This window comes from Prunus mume, linkage group LG1, assembly GCF_029339155.1.
Source record: "Prunus mume cultivar Tortuosa linkage group LG1, ASM2933915v1, whole genome shotgun sequence".
Taxonomy (NCBI): domain Eukaryota; kingdom Viridiplantae; phylum Streptophyta; class Magnoliopsida; order Rosales; family Rosaceae; genus Prunus; species Prunus mume.
In genome coordinates this window covers 21,759,350-21,779,592 of record NC_142698.1, presented here as the reverse complement: position 1 = coordinate 21,779,592, position 20,243 = coordinate 21,759,350, and the positions used below count along the sequence as shown (strand labels likewise).

At 33.3% G+C, this 20,243-nt stretch overlaps 2 protein-coding genes and 4 pseudogenes across 2 annotated transcripts; 5 read left to right on the top strand and 1 right to left on the bottom strand.

The window, feature by feature from the left end:
- Window positions 1-33: 33 nt before the first annotated feature.
- LOC103341902 (G-type lectin S-receptor-like serine/threonine-protein kinase LECRK3) lies at window positions 34-4,696 on the bottom strand (annotated as a pseudogene).
- Window positions 4,697-8,939: 4,243 nt separating this feature from the next.
- On the top strand, window positions 8,940-10,316 carry LOC148921303 (uncharacterized; annotated as a pseudogene).
- A 654-nt stretch (window positions 10,317-10,970) lies between these two features.
- LOC148921302 (uncharacterized) lies at window positions 10,971-11,946 on the top strand (annotated as a pseudogene).
- Window positions 11,947-12,742: 796 nt separating this feature from the next.
- Window positions 12,743-13,374, top strand: LOC148921301 (uncharacterized). The gene is made up of 2 exons (XM_089044150.1): window positions 12,743-13,256; window positions 13,367-13,374. Exons 1-2 carry the CDS (start codon window positions 12,746-12,748, stop codon window positions 13,372-13,374), a joined length of 519 nt encoding a protein of 172 aa, XP_088900276.1. The 5' UTR covers window positions 12,743-12,745.
- Window positions 13,375-13,378: 4 nt separating this feature from the next.
- Window positions 13,379-16,817, top strand: LOC148921300 (replication protein A 70 kDa DNA-binding subunit D-like; annotated as a pseudogene).
- On the top strand, window positions 16,772-18,205 carry LOC148921299 (uncharacterized). Its single transcript, XM_089055946.1, has 5 exons — window positions 16,772-16,970; window positions 17,130-17,287; window positions 17,387-17,626; window positions 17,724-17,876; window positions 18,025-18,205. The coding sequence occupies exons 1-5, from the start codon at window positions 16,866-16,868 to the stop codon at window positions 18,059-18,061; spliced, it is 693 nt and encodes a 230-aa protein (XP_088912072.1). The 5' UTR covers window positions 16,772-16,865; the 3' UTR covers window positions 18,062-18,205.
- Window positions 18,206-20,243: the final 2,038 nt, after the last annotated feature.

Here is a 20,243-nt window from a genome sequence, read left to right as displayed (position 1 = left end):
GGAGAGGATTTGATGAAGTGACGAAGAGAGAGAGAAAAGTAAAGCTCTGTATATTGTCAGAAATTGTATTTTTACATAATGAATAATAGAAGAGGGATTAGTCTCTTTTCTATCTAGGCTAAACAATACACGTGAATATAGTCAACATAGTCAAACAACTAAGCCACCTTAGCACTGACACGTGGCAATAGTAACATCAGTTAAATTGATTAATTGATTTGTGAATATGCAATAATATTTGGTGCATGCATTGAATGAACATATATTGGCCTAAATAAAATTATTTCTTCTGTTTATTGAGACATAATAAATTTCTGATACCCAGAAAAGTGGAATTATAATTGCTAGCACTCAAAATACTGAACTTATAAAAGAGGAAGGATCAGGTGGAACTGAGACTTCAACAGTGCCTTCAAGCATCTGTGTGACTTTCTTCATTGTGGGTCTGAGTGATGGATCCTCCTGAATGCACCAAACTGCGATCATCACATGCTCCATCTTCTTGATGTCTTTCATTGCCTCATCATCATTCTCCAACAGCAGATGCAGTTTCTTTTGCTTATAGCAATCATATGCCCAATCAGCGAGTATCATTTGATCTTCGTCCTCTATGTTTGCTTCATAATTCTTCCTGCAACAAACAATCTCTAATAACATAATTCCATAGCTGTAAACATCCACCTTCATTGTGATTGGCAAGCTTTTGAACCATTCAGGGGCCACATACCCTTTGGTTCCCCTGATTCCAGTAGTAGTGAGTCTGGTCTGTTCTCAAAAGCTTTGCTAATCCAAAGTCAGAAATTCTGGCCGTGAAAGAGTCATCTAGAAGAATGTTTTGAGGCTTAATGTCACAATGTATGATTTGCATGCTACACTCCTCATGCAAATACAAGAGTTCTCTTGCGGTACCCAAGGCAATTTGCCTTCTTTGGTACCAGTTAGGCCTTGATTCTCCAAAGAGGAAGCTTGCTAGGGAACCTTTGCTCATAAACTCATACACAAGAATTCGATGCTGCCCCTCGTTGCAGAATCCTAGTAGTTGGACTAAATTTCTGTGATTTGTTCTGCCAATTGCGCTCATTTCAGCTTTGAATTCCAACTCATTTTCTCCAACAATCGTGTCCAATCTTTTGACAGCAACACATTTCCTGTTCTCAAATGCTAAAACTCCTTTAAAAACTGTTGAAAAAAGCACCACGACCTAGTTCTTCCTTGAATGCGTTGGTAGCTTCATTTACCTCCTCGTAAGTGAAACATTTCACATTCATGCCTGGCATGACTGAATAAGGTTGATTCACCCCTGCATTTTTATTATAAATGCGAGAAACAATCAAGTAGGTAGTTATTAGTAAAACCAAGTTCAGAAACCCCGAGCAACTGAGGAGCACTGATCCAACGAGGATCATAGTTGAGTTATCTTTTTCTTTTGCATTTGGACCTTCAGGTATCAAAGTATCTTTCCTTATTTTGATGAGAGCTTTTCCACCAATACTGGGGCTCATCCTCCCATTCGATAAAGGAATTCTCTTCTTCAAGCACTCTCCATCGTTGAAAATAGCAACAGCACAAAAACAATCACCTAAGCAACTTTGTCTGCACCAATCCTCTTGTACTGATGTAAATTGCTCATAATCACCACCATACCACTTCGTGTTTTGCATCTCCTGAAAATAAAAAAGATTTGTCTCTGATGAGGCCTCATCGCAACTTTGCGAAGAAGTTCTGTTTGCATCCTTTCAGCTTATCATTTAGATCAATGAAGGAGTAACCATATGGGCACTGGCAAACTGGTCCTTATCATTATAACTGCATAAGCTGTTGTATCCACATGCCCCACTGCCTATGTCCCTCCGACTCTAGAGCAAATATCTGAAGGTTCAGAGGTCAAAGGGGACCAAGCCAGGGGGGTTCCAGCACTTGAGCCATTGCTTTTAGGGTGAACAGAGTGCCTCAAAATTCCATCATACTCCAGAGTAGCTTTCTGGTAGAAATTCTTCATTGAAACTGTGTTGGATGATAACATATTAAGTATGCTCCCGTTCTTGGCAGTAAGGTAAATAGACCCAGACTGGTTGAAGATGACCTGAAAGCCGGTGCCCATAGTCATGGTTGCATAATATGCAAAGTTGGGAGATTCCAGTGGGAATCTTGTTGTGTAAAGCAAGAGATTTCCATCAGATTGTAGTATAAACTGGAATCTTCCTTGTGAGTAGCTCGTTTCTGTATAGCGAGCAAAGAGTTTGCCGTTCTGATTTAGAGTCTGTGTGGGTAGGATTGTATCAGTTGGTACATCAAAACTCTCCCACAAATTGGTTGAGTTTGTGTTGGCCAGCACAAAATTCCCTGTGTCAAGCATGGCGGCATAGGCCACTTCTGTGCCAGCAGAATTAGCACTCCATACCTGTCCACCTTCCGAGTTTCTAAGCACGAGCATTCCATCACTGGCAAGTTCAACTTTGGATCCTTCTTGCACTAGATCATTCCGGTTGGCTGACCAGACTATGGTTCTATCTGGTATTTTGTTGAACCAGATGGCTAGCAGGAAGCCATCTTTTCCAATCTGTTGAAAACCAAAAGCAAATTCACCTGATGGTGATGGCCACGATGAGTTATCATTCGTGCAGTGAGGGATGAGCCTAAAGATATGTTTCTGGATGTTTGAGCTATGGTGGAATATGGGAGAATCATGAAAAGGAAGAACCAGAGAAGATTGAGGACGGAAAAACCATGGTAAGATGAGCGTTTTGCTACAGCCTACACAAATTGATCAAACTTCACTAAAAGTTTCATATATAGATCTAGCATAAATTGAAATATATTATCTTTGTCAATGCTGAAGTCTTTTCCAATCTTTAGACAGGCATTACTTGAAATTATCTTCTTTGACTCATTCAACATTGGTTCCTGTTTAATATGCTGCTCTGAGTCTATGGGTGAGTCTTTTTCAATGAGTTTATTATAAGATTAATTTCTAATTTCCATGATTAAGACACTAATCGAAGCGATAATGTTCTTTTGTATCTTCCAAATTGAAAAGTAATGGTTGTTTGTTTGGATAATTTGATGTACAATTGTGAGCTTTTAGATCAATTGACGCTATTGTTACCCTTTATCTTATCTACCCCATCCGTCATAAAAATTTGAGAAAATTACAACACTCAACAAGCCTTAATATGGCACAGATCTTGAATTCTGTCATGGAAAAGTTGGTAAATTTTTTGATTAATCTTTATGGGTTTGATATTTGCAGGACGCTTGCTTCTTTGGCGGATTCCTTTGATGATTGATATTGAACGGGTCGTTGCAATATTCAATACGAATATTGAATGATTTCCCAAATGTTCAACACATAGGAATATTGAATGATTCTGTCTTTCGCAATCTCACCTTTTTAGTTTGGCATGAGAAATGTTAATTTTCAATTTTCTTGTATTGATGGCTGACTTTTCTTGTAATTTGAAAACAAACTTCTGTTAATGCCTAAGAAGTTCAATGTGGCTGTGAATCAATTCCTTTCATTAGACTGCAAAGTTTTCATGTGCCAACAACAAAACTCGATGACACCAATTTTGGCTTTATAACACAAACTTGATCACACCAAACTTAATGGAATTGAGATTTCAACACAACCTTCAGGCCATTGTTATAGCTTTTCTTTCCACTTCTGCTGAGTCATGAACAGTCCAAAAATGAAGTCGTCCAAAATTTTTGTCCCCTTTTGTGTCTTCTTATCTTTATTATTTTTCGTGTCCTTTCTAGTTAGTACTAATGCAAGTAGTTTAAGCTGCAATGACTAAATAACCAATTATAAATTAAATCACCTGCACCAAGACAAAATTATATTATATATATACTAAAGCTAATCCAACTAAACATCTTTGTCCTAAGCACAAGCGATGAAATGACGAAATGCCCCTCATTTTAATGATTGAAATCGTTCTATTTTCTCTTGCACAGTAAATTTCGAAAAGCCCTCCACTATATCTTTTCTCTCTTCCCTTTGCCCCTCCCTTGATTATACATTTCCCAGTACGTATCGTTGCTCGGGCCAGCGTGAGAGTTCATCGTTGATTTCGAACTCAGCTGGTTGAGAAGCACGATGGAAGATTTTCGTTCTCTCTTGATTTTGTTGGGGAGTCGTGAGATGCGAATCCGCGGCCCTTTCGGTTTATGAAATTGTGTCTGTTCGTTGTGATATTTCCATTGTTTCTGCAACCTTCATCTCGGCACCTTTCTACAAGTTCTTGCGTCCTTTGTCTTCGGGTATGTATCTCCTCATCTTTTTAGCCTATTTTTTGGTCTTTATTTGATCAATTAACAGACATATGTTGAGAATTAGAATTTTTTGAGTTTAGCAAAGTATTGAAATTCTTTGGTTTCTCTTTTGATCTTCCTTTTTAATCGTTTTGTTGATTGATATAGTGATGGTTTTTCTGGCAATTCTTTTATATATCTTGCTTGATGAAATACCATAGTTGATATGAAATGTTCAAACCAAACCTTCGTTTTAAGCTTTTAATACCTTTTGATTATTAGCCACCTTTAGAAAAGGGCTTTTAATCTGTGCTTTGATTTCACAATCTCTCCTGCATTGAATTAAGCTACACTATGAGGGTCTCATATTTCACTCATTGAATGCATTGCTAATGATTTGTTCTTAGGGAAAACATATTATTGGTTCAATTATTACTGCCATTGCTATCTGGTATATTGTAATATAAGTGAGGATGACAAGTTATAGTCAATTATTCGGTTAAGGATGCAGAATTTTGATGGCTAGAAGTATTCTTTTCAATCTATTTAATGATCATCTAAAAATTGGGGACTTGCCTTTTCAAATACCGATTGAATATTCGAGTGGGAAAAGTTAAGATACAACAGCAACTCTTTCAAAGTAACTTGATGTGCCAGACCATGTGTTTATTCATATGGCTGTGTTTGCAATTTTGTTGACTTGGCATTTCCCTTTTTCTAATCATGCTGTGTCAATTGATTGTTCTGATAATCGAAGATTAAGGGTGCAGTAAATTATTTATTTTTACCACCTGAAGTTGGGATTTTGAAGAAAAAGAACTATATCTTTGTTTTGCAGTTTCAACCATTTTGGATTTCTAATCGTCTTTATGAAGATGTTGATTCTTTCTTATATTCATGTCACAAATCAGTGGCATGTTCCTCGAGTTTTTTTCCATTATTATTTTACGTGCTTATTCTCCTTGAATATTTAAGCTCAAAATAGTTGAACTGCCATATGAAATTTTATTAATTTAGTTGTGTGTCTTCTGGATATTGTTAGCAAAGCAAAACAAATTAATAAATTTCCTTTTCTCTCCATCTCAGTTTTCGCTTACCTAAATTGCATTTGTTTTTATGGCATCCACATATTGTTTCACTTTAGTTTATGATTTTGAAAAGCATGAACATGATGAACATGACTTGCAAGAAACCCTGCACTTCCTTTTTCTTTCTTTCTTAGGTAACGCTCTGATTTGTTTACTATTCATGAATGTCTAATCATGTTTTCCTTTGTACTTGGATTTCACTGTGCATTTCATATTGGTTTTTGGTTGTATGGATTCAATTTAAGTTTCATGCTTTGTGATTTGTAATGTTAGAATTCTTTTATGTAGTTACATTATTAGAATCACAAATTTAAGTTTTTGCTTAAAGTTGGTTGGTTGGTTGTATTTTGAGGCTATGTAATTATGTGGTTGAAGTAATCAAGAAACTGATAGATAAGGAAAACAGGGACAAAAGAATCAACATATCACCTGTTGGGATTTTTAAAGAATGATTGGTTTGTCCATTTGTTTTCTCACCTCAAAAATGGCCGGGACCGCATACTAAATCGTATACTTCATAAGCAAGCCAAAGTAAATAATATCCAGCTTCCTATGCTTATTTTTCTATTTTGAGACCCCACATAAAACAGAGCCACTAATTAATCAAGGGAACTCATAATACTCCCTATCGATTGATATAGTGATAGTTTGTTAATTTTTAATTAATTTTTAATTTTTTATAATTATTGTTTTGTTGTGTTTGATTTATGTTCAAAAGAATTGCCTCCAGTAGAATCAATAATGTAGCAATGAGATGCTATGTTGAGTGCTATGTTGATATATAATCCCTGAATTGATATATAATCAACTTATATACATTAGAAATTGACATATAATCCCTGAGGTATATAATCCCTGAGATGCTATGTTGAGTGATTTTGTTTTGTTGCCAACTCAGGAATTGATATATAATCAACTTATATGCATTGGGAATAAGATGCTATGTTGAGTGCACGAAATTGGATAAATATTATGTTACATTTAGCTTAGAAAATTCATTATCTTGCCACCCAAAAAGTTCTGTAAGTGGAGCATAAAATGCTTCCTCTGCCTTTTTTTTTTTTTTGGCCCTTTTGAATGTTTTTCCCCTGAAGGTTCTCAGTAAACATTTCACTTGATTTATTGACTTGGTGGGCTTGATTGATTATCAGTTTTGAGTCGAATGTGCTAACTGTTGTATATCGGTTTAACTAGGCTTGACATTAGTATTTATATATTGATTTGATAATTTTATGTTAGAGATATTAGAGTTGTTTGTTTGTTTATAATCTTCTTAGCTGACTCCTCTGCCATCAACCAAGCTTGAGTGCTTATTTGAGAAGAACAGTCATGTCAAGAAAATCCTTATTTACGAAAGAACTTATCAATATGGAGTATTTACGAAAGAACTTATCAATATGAATGATTTGAGTGTAACTGAGCATTTGTTTTCAATCAATCAAAAATATGAAAACTACTTTTGTGCCTAATGCCTTTTTTCCAAATTTGCTTTGCGATGGTCACACATTTAAACTGATGTTTTGGCTTTAGATGCATTTGATGTTTTCGCTTTAGATAGATATATGAAGAAGCGCTTCTTCTTTTTTCAGTTTTCTCATCCTTTTTCTCCTTTTTCTTTCTTAACCATGTCTTCTTTTGATGTTTTGTAGGTGGTATTTTGCTGGTTCAAATCAAGTTGTTAGGGTCTTGCTTTTGGTTCTGTTAAGCAAGAGGTGAGTTTCTTGGTTATAATAAATTAGCAGAAATTAATTGTTTTCCGTTTTGTCTTAGCCAATGGCATCAATTCTCCATTTGTGTTGATCATTAAGCCATATATATATATATTATTTTTAATTTCTTAATAATGAATTATTGGTATACAAGTTTAATATCAAAGCATCCCCTGTAGATCACATAATATATGCATTAACGTTTTAGTAGGAACCCATGCAAATCAGCTAGATGATGCTTCATTATTATGCATCAAAGTTATTCAAATTAAACAACACATTATTAAAAAGCATGATATTATAATCAATAATTGTATACTCTTTATTTCAAATGCCGCATCTAACTGTTTTTAAGTACACAGTGTAACATTTCCATTCCAATACAGTTAGTGAAAGAACTTTTTTTAATAAAAATAATTTTTTAAATTCATGATGGAAATAACTTTAAACTTGGAAAAGATCACCAATTTTTAGCAATGAGGATGGAATTTTTGTTAAAAAGGTGGCCATACATATCAAAATACTATCAAAGATGTAGCACATGTGGCTCTAATGCTCTAATTAGGGATCACCAGGTTGTCCAAAATCTAGAATGTCTTTGGCTCATTAAACTAATTTACAAAAACAAATTCAATCATATTGGCTTAACTAATTATATAGGGTTTGGTCGATGTTTTGTTTTATGAAATTTGTTTTTTACTGAACATTTAACATTGCTCTACATTGCCTTGCATGCATATGGATTTTGAAACAAGTTGTGATGTGTTTATTCAGTTTTCTCTTTGTGGTATCGGTTACTTTTCAACCAATTAAGATGTGTTTCTCCTCTTAAGCAATTTGAAAAAAAACCAGTTTTCACTTCACATCATCATATTTTCATGTTTTAATTTGTTCAATATTCAGATTTTTTGTTGTTCTATGTTGATTTGATCTAATTTTGTTTTTCTGTCTTCGTTATTTTAGATAGCATGTTGTAATCCTACTTTTGTGTTGCTGTTTTTGGAAGTGCTTGATTAGCTTCTCTGACTACAGGTTAGTATTTCATTCATTTTTTAAAAGACTATGCATAGTGGTTGTAGCTTATTGATTATCAAATATTATGGCATTTAAAAATTCTTATTTTGTGGTTCTAGTCAATATCACTGTGCATTTGCTTTGCTTAATTATAATTTAAGTGTAATTGATAATTTGAAAGTTTATTTATGCATGTTTTATTTCCTTTCCTGTTTTCAGTCTATTGCTTGGGTTTTTAAATTTTTGTGCACGATGCACAAAAGGACTAAAATAGCATAAGCGAAATTCGATCATGCGCGAAGCTCATAGTTTCGCCATTTTAAATGGTACAGAAATCTCTGATGAAAATGTTTGTTGTGTTGATCATAAGCATGGCCATCAAGCGAAAAAATTTTGTAGCCCAAATTATAAAAACAATGGTCAAACTCATATGCTATCTGAAAGCCTTAGATTTAGCCAACAAGGTTTGGCCATACAACAAGACTCTGGTGCTAGCACTTCAGCTGGTATAGAATTTCCTACCCAAAATGTTTGTCACACAAACAATGAAAATAATCATCAACACGAAAAAAATTCTATGACCAGCCATAAAAAAATTCCAGAAGCCCAGAACAAAAGACAACAATGCGTTGAAAATATATTGTATGGCAATATCAACGCAGATTCAAACAAGCTGCGTATGAGATTGAATTTGCCCATTCTGATCAAATCGGTGAAATCAGGCCTTCTTCAGGAGAAACAAGCAAAGTAGGTTCTCTTTTACGTGAATTTTTCTCCTAAATTCAAACCGTATTGTTCTATTGCTCGAATAACCTCCGTTTCTGTCTTCTATTCTCTTCATTCCACATTTCTTTTTTCTATAGGAACTATTGAAGGATATGTGGATTTGGGAGAGATGAATTATAAGTGCATTCATTGTGGTGCATCTTTTTTGGTTAAAAGAATCCATTAAACAAAAATCGAAAAACAATGAGCCTCTTTTCACTCTTTGTTGCCAACAAGGAAGGATCAAACTTCCAATTCCAAAACCAACTCCTCTATTTTTGGAAAGTTTACTTGATCCAAATCAAGGCCAAAAAAATGTGTTGTTCAGAGAGAACATTCGGGTATATAATTCTATGTTTGCATTTACTTCAATCGGAGACCAAAGTTGATCAGTCAATTAACAATGGATCAAGCCCTTACATTTTTAAAATTAGTGGTCAAGTTCATCATTTAATGGGCTCTTTGCTGCCTCCTGAGGGTGAATGTCCAAAATTTGCCCAGCTTTACATATATGACACCCATAATGAGGTAATGAATCGCCTTCACGCGTTAATTGTAACCGAAAGAATGAAAAGCTTAATCAAAACATTGTGCAGGGTTTGATTAAAATGTTTGATGAATCAAATGAACTGGTTAAACTTTTTAGAACAGTCAGAGATAAATTTGAACAAGGTTTCTTCACTCCTTTGAAAATCACATTGTTGGGTAGGCAGCCAAATGGTAATAAACAATATGAACAACCAACATGTGATGAAATTGGTGGTTTGATTGTGGGAGATATAGGGCTTTTTGATTCAAATAGAGATATTGTTATAGAGTTTAAAGATGGAGGGTTAAAACGCATCACAAAATTAAATCCGAAATTCATGTCTTTACAATATCCTATTCTTTTTCCTTATGGTGAAGATGGGTACACACCTGATTTAAAATGGAACAATGGTTATAAAGGTCGTGAATCTAAAAGAGGAAGAATTCCTATGAGAGCCTTTATATACTTATCAGATTCAAGAGAGAGCGCCTCAATTGGACACACTATTAAAAGGCGGAAGGTTGTTCCAACAATTTTTAGTGGACGCTTATGCAACACTTGAAGAAGATCGATTGGATTACATTAGGAAAAATCAAAAAAATTTGAGAAGTGAGGTTTATAAAGGCATTTATGATGCAATTTCAAAGGGTGATAATGATGCCAATAACATAGGCCAAAGAGTCATATTGCCTAGCTCCTATACTGGAAGTGCTAGATATATGGTTAATAATTATCAAGATGCTATGGCAATTTGCAGGCAGTATGGACATCCTGATTTATTTATAACTTTTACCTGCAAATATCAAGTGGCCTGAAATTGTAAGAGAGTTTGATAAAAAACCCGGATACAAACCAGAAGATAGACCTGATGTAGTTTCAAGAGTGTTCAAAATGAAACTTGATGATATGATCAATTATATCAGATCAGGAAAACCTTTTGGAGAAACTGAGAGGTAAATTTTAAAAACTTAAATTTCTGTTGTACTCAATTTCTATCATTTTTGAACATGATCAAGCTGACCAAGTATTTTTTTGGTTTTCTTGCTTGATCAACAACAGAAGTTTGTACAATCAATTTCAAAAAGAGGATTGCATTCTCACATATTAGTCTGGTTTGAAACAAAGCTATAAATGTTTCTCAGCGGCTGATATAGATTCTATCATCTCTGCTGAATTACCAGACAAGATTGTGGATCCTATCCTTCATGATATTGTTAATCAATTCATGATCCACGGTCCCTAGCGGAGAAATAAATCCTAATTCTCCGTGCATGCGAGAGGGTAAATGTTCAAAAATTTTCCCCAAACAATTCAAAAGCGAAACAATTTTTGAAACAAATGGTTTTCCTGTGTATAAGCGTCGTGATGATGCAACAAAATTTGTGCTTAAAAATGGAATACATATTGATAACAGCTTTGTAGTGCCTTACAATTCTGAATTATTATTGAGATATAACGCTCATATAAATGTTGAATCCTGTTGTCAATCGATGCTCATAAAATATCTATTCAAATATATAAACAAAGGTTCAGACAGAGCTAGAGTAGTTTTTCAAGAGAACCAACAAGATGAAATACTAGCCTACCTTAATTGTAGATACATCTCTCCATATGAAGCTGTTTGGAGGCTGTTTCAATATCCTATCCATTCTAGAAAACCTGCCTGTTGAACGATTGCCAATACATCTACCTTTAGAACAAAATGTTGTTTTCAATGGTGATCGATCGCTTCAATCAATTGTTAATCAAAAAGGTATTGAATATACAATGTTAACAAGTTGGTTTGAAGCCAATAAAACTTTTCAAGAAGCACGAACTCTAACTTATGCAGAATTGCCGTCAAAATTTGTGTGGGATTCTCGCAGTAAGATGTGGAAACCTAGAAAAAAAAAGGGATCCATAGGTAGAATAGCTCATGTACATCCTGCATCTGGCAAATTATATTATTTAAGGATGCTTTTAAATTTGCAAAAAGGAGCCTTTCATTTTGATGACATAAAAACTGTTAACGGCATTATACAACCATCATACCAAGCTGCATGCAAGTCCCTAGGTTTGTTAGGAGATGATAAAGAGTGGATTGAAGCTTTAACAGATGCAGTGAATATTGCCTCATGTTCTGAATTAAGGCAATTGTTTGTTACAATCATTTTATTTTGTGATGTAGGGAATCCTCAACTCCTTTTTGACACTTCTTGGCAAAATATGTGTGATGACATTTTGTACAAACTACGAAAAACTTTTTCAATGCCGAATCTAATTTTGCCAGAATTTGAATTAAAAAATTATCTTTTGTTTGAATTAGAGCAGCTTTTCAATGTATCATCCAGCTCTTTAAAAGATCATCATCTCCCTATGCCTGATGAACATAAAATGTTAGAACTTAGAAACAAGTTGTTGAGAGAAGAATTGAATTATGATTATCATAATTTGGAAAAAGAAAATTCAGCTTTACTGCCACAACTCAACAAAGGTCAGAAAGATGTATATGATTGCGTCATCAACGCTGTGAATGAAAAAAGGCCAGGCCTCTTTTTTGTTTATGGCCATGGAGGAACAGGAAAAACTTTTTTGTGGCATACAATAATAAGTAAAATTAGATCTCAAGGAAAAATTGTTTTGGCTGTTGCTTCATCAGGAATAGCATCATTATTATTACCAGTGGTAGAACAGCTCACTCTAGATTTAAGATCCCCTTAACTGTTAACAATTGCTCAACATGTCAGATAAAAAAGGGAACTCACCTTGCCCAACTAATTCAAAAAGCCGATCTAATTGTTTGGGATGAAGCTCCAATGAATCATAAACATTGTTTTGAAGCATTGGACAAATCACTTTCTGATATTTTATCGCATTTGAACAATTCAGATGGAAATGCTCCATTTGGTGGCAAGCTTTTTTTGTTAGGCGGTGATTTTAGACAAATATTACCAGTTATTCCAGGAGGAACAAGAGAAGAAATAATAAATGCCTCTTAACAGCCTTATTTATGGCCTTTTTCAAAATATTCCATTTAAAAGAAAATATGAGGTGTCAAAAAATGGATTAAGTGCTGCAGATTGATTTTGTGCATCGGTGATGGTCAAATTGTTGATATAGATGATCCAAACGATAAAGATGCATCTTGGATTGAAATTCCTGAAGATTTACTCATTCATTCATACACACATCCTATTCATTCAATTTTTGCAGCAACATACCCAGATTTTGACAAAAATTTTGACAATTTTGCCTATTTAAGGGAACGAGCTGTTGTGACACCTAGAAACACAACTGTAACAGAGATAAATAATTATGCAATTCATTTATTACCCGGACAAGAACGAACTTATTTGAGTTCAGATTCTTTATGTTCATCGTCTGGAAATTTTGAAAACCTTAGCATTATGTACCCTACAGAATTTCTAAATAAACTTGAATTCAATGGTCTGCCTTCACATAGTTTGGCTTTAAAAATAGGAATGCCTATCATGTTGTTGAGAAACTTAAATCAATCTTCGGGTTTATGCAATGGAACACGATTAGTTATCACCCAACTGTACGATAAAATTATTGAAGCAAAAATACTTGCTGGCAACAACATTGACCATAGAGTTTTCATACCTAGAATCAGCCTTACAGCAACTGAAAACAAATGGCCTTTCATTTTTAAAAGGCGCCAATTCCCAATTCGGCCATGCTATGCAATGACGATAAACAAAAGTCAAGGCCAATCTTTAAAACAAGTTGGACTGTATCTTTCTCAACCTGTGTTCACCCATGGGCAACTTTATGTTGCATTATCTAGAGTTACATCAAGGCAAGGTCTTAAAATCATAATACACAATAATAAAGAAGCGCCTAACAAATACACTAAAAACATAGTGTACAAAGATGTTCTTCAAAATTTACAATCAGGTTTCAACTTTTATCCATCTGTGGTTAAATATTTCTATATTTTTTTATATCAATTTTCATACATTGCTGTATACATTTTTATACTAACAAAATATATTTTTTATTTTCAGGTTTATGATACAATGAGTTTCGTTCACATCCGTGGTTTACAGCCGTTTCAATTTAACAAGAAGATTAAAGTCCGTGTATGTAGAATTTGGAGACCAAAACTTATTGGATATGATGATCAATTCGGTGGTTTACACTGTATATTGGTTGATCAAATGGTGAGAAAATCTCCTTATTATTCATGTTATTTCAGTTTAGTTATCACAGCTTCTTCACTTGCAAACAATTAGATTCAACTAGATTAAATTTTACTAATGTATTTTCTACTATGATTTTAAAGTTAACTTATATATTTCCTAAAATTGCATTCAGTTTTAATTAAGGGCAATGATTTCCCCACTCCTATTTTATCCACTTACACTCTTTTTTTAGTTATAAAAAAGGAGTGTAAGTGGATAAAATAGGAGAAAAAGGAGTGGGGAAATCACCACTCTTAATTAATTATGAAAACTTCATTTGCAAAGAATTAAATCCAACTGGATTAAATTTTCCTCAAGCATTTACTACTATGATATTAGAGTCGCTTAATATATTTGGTAAAAGTAGATTAAATTATGTTTCAAAATTACCTAATAGTTTATTTCAGTTGAACAATTCTTATATAATCTTAGCATTAATATTTACATCTTAATATAGGTCTTTTTCATTCATTTTTTCTATAAATTTTATAATCTAGCACCTGCCAATGTCAATAATTTAGACCTGTTATATATGTGTATGTATCACTTGATTACGTAATAGCTTTTGTTAAACACCCTTATCCATTCCAAAAACCTAAATTGTTTTTAATTTTCTTCCGTTCCAAATTGGTTCTCATAGTTTATTTATCAAGCAGTTTAGAAAGTGTCACCTTATAAACAGGGCCAAATCCTCCCTCTCCCAGTTTATTCGCTACATTGAAGTTGTTTGTTGCAGCTAAAACTCTTTTTAAATTGAAGAGTGGTAGTTCTGCATCATTCTTCACAGCTTCAGCTCTTTCTTTACTTATAGTCTCACTCATACAGCCTTCCGTGCTCCCTGTTTCATTCTTATTATTAGAGTATTGGTTGTTTGGAACACTAGAATATATGTGTTTGTGTGAGTGACAAAGAGAAAAAGAAAGAGAAGGGTGGTAGCACTATACCTTCCATTCCCAAGTATTTCTTCCATATGAAGAATTTGTTGGCTGGGAGATTTTTTGTCAAGAGACTTTCTTTCTTTTAGTGGTTTGATGTTCATTCGACAGTTGAAGGCTCTGAAAGCAAGCTAATATATAGAGTGATGGTATAAATAGATGGATCATGGATCTTGGTGCAATTCTCTATGTTTTTTTTGGGTTATTTTTTATGCTGTTTTCATTCATGGGTTGGTTTTTATGTATTTTGTTTTTAGAAGTTGGACTTTTTGAAATTTGATATTGATATGGGAATTGAAAGTTTTCAATTCAGGATAATGCTTTTCAGTGTGTGTTAATGAAATTGTTCTTTGGCTTTTCCTTATCTCAAAAATGCCAATTTTCCATGGAAACAAAGGAGATTAGGATATTATATAGAAACAAAAGAAATTGTTGTGTTATGTATTGCAATACAGTTTTAATAAATGTTTTTGTTTTGTTTTCAATTCTATGTTCTATTCCTCTATGTTACTGAAAATAATAGCGTATGATTTATTTATTTGTAATTATGCAAATAGTTATATAGTTTCCTTCTATTTTTTTGTTGGGTAAACAAAATCTGTTGTAGAAAATGTACTTTGTGATTAAAAATTTTGGGGTCCAAACAAGGAATTGATTTTTCATGAGCTTGATTGACAAGAAGTAAATATTTCCGCCTTGAATTTTTTTGGATAGCTATACTTTAGGGGTTCATAGCTCTTTGGATTTGTTTTCCATGATTTTTCTTCTCTGTTTGTGATTAAAAAGGTGAATATCATGTGAATATCATGTTATTAGTGTTGTAGTGGTAGAAGTCACTCTAGATTAACATTGCCTTTTGTCTAATATTTCAAGAATGTATAAAGTTCTTTTTGAGTAGTGGAATCCAAGGTTTACGAAAAGAAGACAAAAAAGTAGAAGTGGGAAAATAAAAGAGGAAGGTAGTGAGCAAAATCTACAAGGCTAAGAAAGGTTAAAAATGAAATTTAAAAATATAAAAAAATCTTGATTGTTTAAGGGAACTTTTGCATAGGTAAATTTTGATCGTATACTCTTTCTTTCAAATGCATCTACGATCATTTAAACAGCCCTCTTCCTGTGCATGCGAGTCTCAAGACTATATTTGTCTTCTTTTAACACTTTTTTCTTGATGATATTAACTTGGTTCATTAAGTTTTCTTATTTAATGACTGTAATGCATGGAAATCAATCATGCTTCTAATATTTCATTTTTAAATTCACTGTTGTTTCAAAGTTGCTTCGTCTAAATGCTTAAAGATCGATGCTACTTCTAATATTTGGTTTTCAACTAGGTTGTTTACAAATATAATTTGTTTCATACTAAATTTTTTTTCCTTCTTTTTTCAAACATGTAGGCAGATGCGATTCAAGCCATTGTGAAAGAGATTGACTATGATTTAATTGGTGCAAAGATAAAAGCTGGTTGTATTTATGAGATCACACATTTTCACTCCGGCCGTAGCAAAACATCACACAAAGTTGTTCCGCATGCTGCCCATTTGTTCTTCAATACAAGAACCGTTTTCACCGAACTGTCAAGTGTTTATCCCCAAATTCCATGACATCGATTTTATTTTCTTGATTATGGTCAGTTGTGCACTCGCAGACAAAAATGAAATCCTGACAGGTAATACTCTACATATTCTCCAAAAATATGCATTTATGTATAATATATATTTATCAACAATTTTTATGCATTTCTATAAACTTATCATACTACTTTGTCAAATTGCAGAATGTTTTGGGACACATTACTGCTGTACAACCTTTAGAAGAAAAAATGGTGGGCAATGGACGGTTGGAAACCAAATGTGAAATTTACATTCAAAATATCAGGTACATGTGTTAACAAAATGTGTACACATTTTCAAACCATTATATCTCTTGCTAATTTATTGTTTCATGTTTGATAATCCAGGAAAGAAGATGTTAGAATAACGCTATGGGGAGACACTGCACGAGCGTTTGATTTCCAAGCTTTGTAAGAGTTGGCACCACCAATAATCACTGTTTTCACAAGTCTTAAAGTCAAACAATTCCAAGGTATTCAGCTTAATTTTCCTTTCTTTCCATTATTCAAACTTCATCTCAAATAAAAAAAATCTGATTTATAGTTTACAAATGTGTAGGAAAAACCGTTCTGAATAGTAGCGTGTCAACAATGATTTTCATCGATCCGGATATACAAGAATTAGATACATACAAAATGACGTATGATTTTTTATCCTCTTTATGCTAACATACATCTTTCTTCCTCCTTTATCCGAAACTAATCACCTCATTTTTATATATAAAAAAACAACAACAAAAACGAACACAGCTTTGGCACTTTTGTAGATGCTATTAAAATGGTCCCTCCTTCTTCGATTCAACCGATCAAGCCTGAGGAATTAGAAACTGCTAAAAAGCTATCTGTACAAGAGTTGAATGTTCTTGATCCGGATTTATGCAAGGTAAAAAGCCAATTTCCTCCCTTTATCTCCCTATTATTCTTAATTTAACATACTACATTATAAATTATTTAAACTAGAATTTATTTCGATTTTCTCTTATTGTTGTATGTTTTATAATTATTATCATTTTATTAACAAGTCTGTTTAAACATGTTCTAGGATGCTTTCATTTTATGTAGAGCAGCCATTACACGTTTTGATACGCGTAGTGGATGGTGGTATAAGGCATGTCCATCCTGCTTCAAACAGCTTAGATCCATTGCCCACAGTGATGAACTTCTGTGTCCTAAACACAATAATCAAATTCCTCTCCCTTGGTAATACAAATATTAGCAATTAGTTTCATCTTATTTTTTCATAAACTTCGAACACAAATATCTTAGATTATTAAAACATTACATGAATTTTACATACAGGTTTAAAGTTGGTTTAGTTCTTGAGGATTCAACTGATGAAACAAATGCTATGATCATTGGAAAAGCAGCAGAGCAATTGTTTGGAATTTCTTGCAATGAATTGGTTATTCAACAAGGTTATACTGACCAGCAAGAGTTTCCACATGCAATTCTACAGAGAAGAGGCCAATTTAAAAAGAAACGTAAACTTGCAGTGAAAAGAGCTCTTCTCACCTCTTTAACAAGTAAAAAACTGAAAAGGTTAGAGTTTACATAACAATTAACTCATTTGTATTGATATTTTTATATAAACATTTACTAATACTTTTCTTTTCACTCTGTTTTACATCTTTCTAAGTGATGTTGAAGCTGAAAACAAATCTGAGAAAACTGTTGCTGTGCAAACCAGAGAAGAAAATGTGTCAGCTTCTGACAATTTACCAATTATCGGTTTGAAGAAGAAAACAGTCCAAGGCAGTTCCGAAACCACCTCTCCTACTACCACATCAGAGTTTGTGCTCTTTCCTTTTCAATTCATTCATCTCATTGATACACACATTACACACAAAGTATTTCATTGTTATTTTTTATGTTTACTTATTAAACTTAATTCTATCATAATAATTAATACTTGCTAATTTTTGACTTTATGCCAACAGAGCTAAAACCTCTAAAAAGGAGAAAAAACGGCATTAGTCAACCAAACAACAAATGCAGCAACAACAAAAGCCATGTACCAAAAGCATCAAAGAAGAAAAATCCATGTCTACTACTCATTAAAATATAGATAAACGCATGTACAAGTTTTTTTGAACAATATGCAACTTAAGGCTGCTCATATTTTGATGTTTTAATAGCTGCTTGATATATTAAAATATGCACAATATTTTAACATAACAAGCAGCATATTAAACATGATGTTAGTTTATGTTTTGCAACATAAGCTTGCCAAACTCATGATCACACTGTTTACATCTCAATGTATATATATAAATAGTCCAAACTCATGATAGCACTGTTTGCATCTCAATGTATATATAAATAGCCTAAACTCATGATAGCACTGTTTGCATCCACTAAACTTTTTAATAGATTAATGACTTGCTGATGGATTTCTGAACATACTATTGAATCCTTTCATTCTTTGCCCAAATTGATTCTGTAATGATTTTGCTGCTATAATAGGTTGTTAATTTGTTGTTGTAATGATAGGTTTAGATGATTACAATATTTGAGCATGTTAGTGAATCCTTTTTAAGTATTTTGGTAATTAGGTACTTGACAACTCCCAACGTGGGGAGAGAGTGACAATGTGTAATTGATTGAAGGGAAAAAGATGATCTCTTTCTCTGTGTGTACTACCATTGTTTCATATTGCACAACAGCTATTTGATGAATGAGTATATATATCTCTGTAAGTCATCTAACAGAGTTTGATCTATATTTTCTGCTCATAGAATGTACTTCTATATAGTTGTGCTATTGTCGGTGTGTGTCCATTTTGCTTTATTAGGCTATAGATGTAATTAAGAAATAACAGTTTAATTCTTGAATGTTTTTTTCCCTTCCCAACTATTGATCTATTGGTCAAACTTTGACTCTGATTTTTTGCTTTGGGTTTTGATGATGGCTGATATTTTGTTTTCTTCTATCTCTATTTGTTTTTGTTTTCCAAGATTTTTCTTTTGTTTTAGAAGTGGACTAATGAAGTTCAGGCATCTCATATAAAAACACTGCAAAGAAAAACATATTTGGACAGTTTTGGGAATAGAAAATCAGAAATTGCAATTTTTCAATTTTTTTCTTGCTTTTTGTCTTCATTCTATGTTTTTTAGGTGTTGAGTGAGGTAATTTTGCAACAAAATGATTTCTGCATCTATAAAGTTTGTATACCATGTTGTGTTACAATTTCTTAAAGATTCTGCCTAATTTTTCAAAGTTTTTTGTCCCAATTTGACACTCTACTAGAAGTGCAACCTGTGACCAGAAAACCACTGTAACAATCGACAAATTATTAAATTCCCCTTTTGATTTTTCTAATATTATGAAACTGTTTCCATCCTTTTTGAAGGATAAATGATTTTGTAATGAATATTTGCTTATACTGTCGGAAGAGAGACTTTTGTCGACTGGAATCTCTTAATTCCCAAATGCCAAACCTTTAGTAAAACTTAATGATTGCAGTTAATTATATCCCTGATTTAATTTGTTATTGTGCATTTTCAGTTTTCCCAAAATTTGATCAATATTTTAAGATGACAAGCAACATATAGAACATGTTATTAGTCTTTATTTCGTAACTTAAACCCGCAACATCGTGCGGGCACCTTTGCTAGTGCTTAACTAAAAGAGCAATTAAATTGTTTCTAATTCTGGGTCCTACAAGAAATTTGTATTTATGCTCTTGTTTTGCCGTCCTAATAATAAAAAGACCCCTCACAGTCACCGAGTAACAACAAAAAAGTTTTCTTCTTCCCTTATGGTTAGGTAGCAAATTCTTATCACCAATTTAATTTGTTTCTAATGTATGTGCATTTGGAAAACTCTGGAAGATGAGTCACTACATGTATTGGAGTGTATGAAGTAGTGTGGCTTTATTGCTTTGCAGAGGTTGTGATTCTTCCGACGATCGTATTACGGCACATATCAGAAGAAGACAACAACCAGAACCAATTTTACAAAAGTGTAGAAGATGAAACATGCATGCCAACAACAAAATGAAGACATTTTTTTTCATGTTTGGCTCCAGAAATCCAGTTGTAGAACCTGCAAATAGATACTTTTGATACGAAAGACTTATCTCTAAGGTGCCTCCTCTGCTCTGTTTTTCATTTTCTTTGCATATTCACACATTATTATTCATGAATTGTTAAAAGAT

What these genes read in the sequence shown, in the direction of transcription:
- LOC148921301 (XM_089044150.1), top strand. Translation starts at nt 12,746, where the DNA reads ATGTACCCTACAGAATTTCTAAATAAACTTGAATTCAATGGTCTGCCT.
- LOC148921299 (XM_089055946.1), top strand. Translation starts at nt 16,866, where the DNA reads ATGGTCCCTCCTTCTTCGATTCAACCGATCAAGCCTGAGGAATTAGAA. An exon ending in TTGATCCGGATTTATGCAAG is followed by an intron (nt 16,971 to 17,129) that starts GTAAAAAGCCAA and finishes AACATGTTCTAG; the next exon opens with GATGCTTTCATTTTATGTAG. An exon ending in ACAAGTAAAAAACTGAAAAG is followed by an intron (nt 17,627 to 17,723) that starts GTTAGAGTTTAC and finishes CATCTTTCTAAG; the next exon opens with TGATGTTGAAGCTGAAAACA.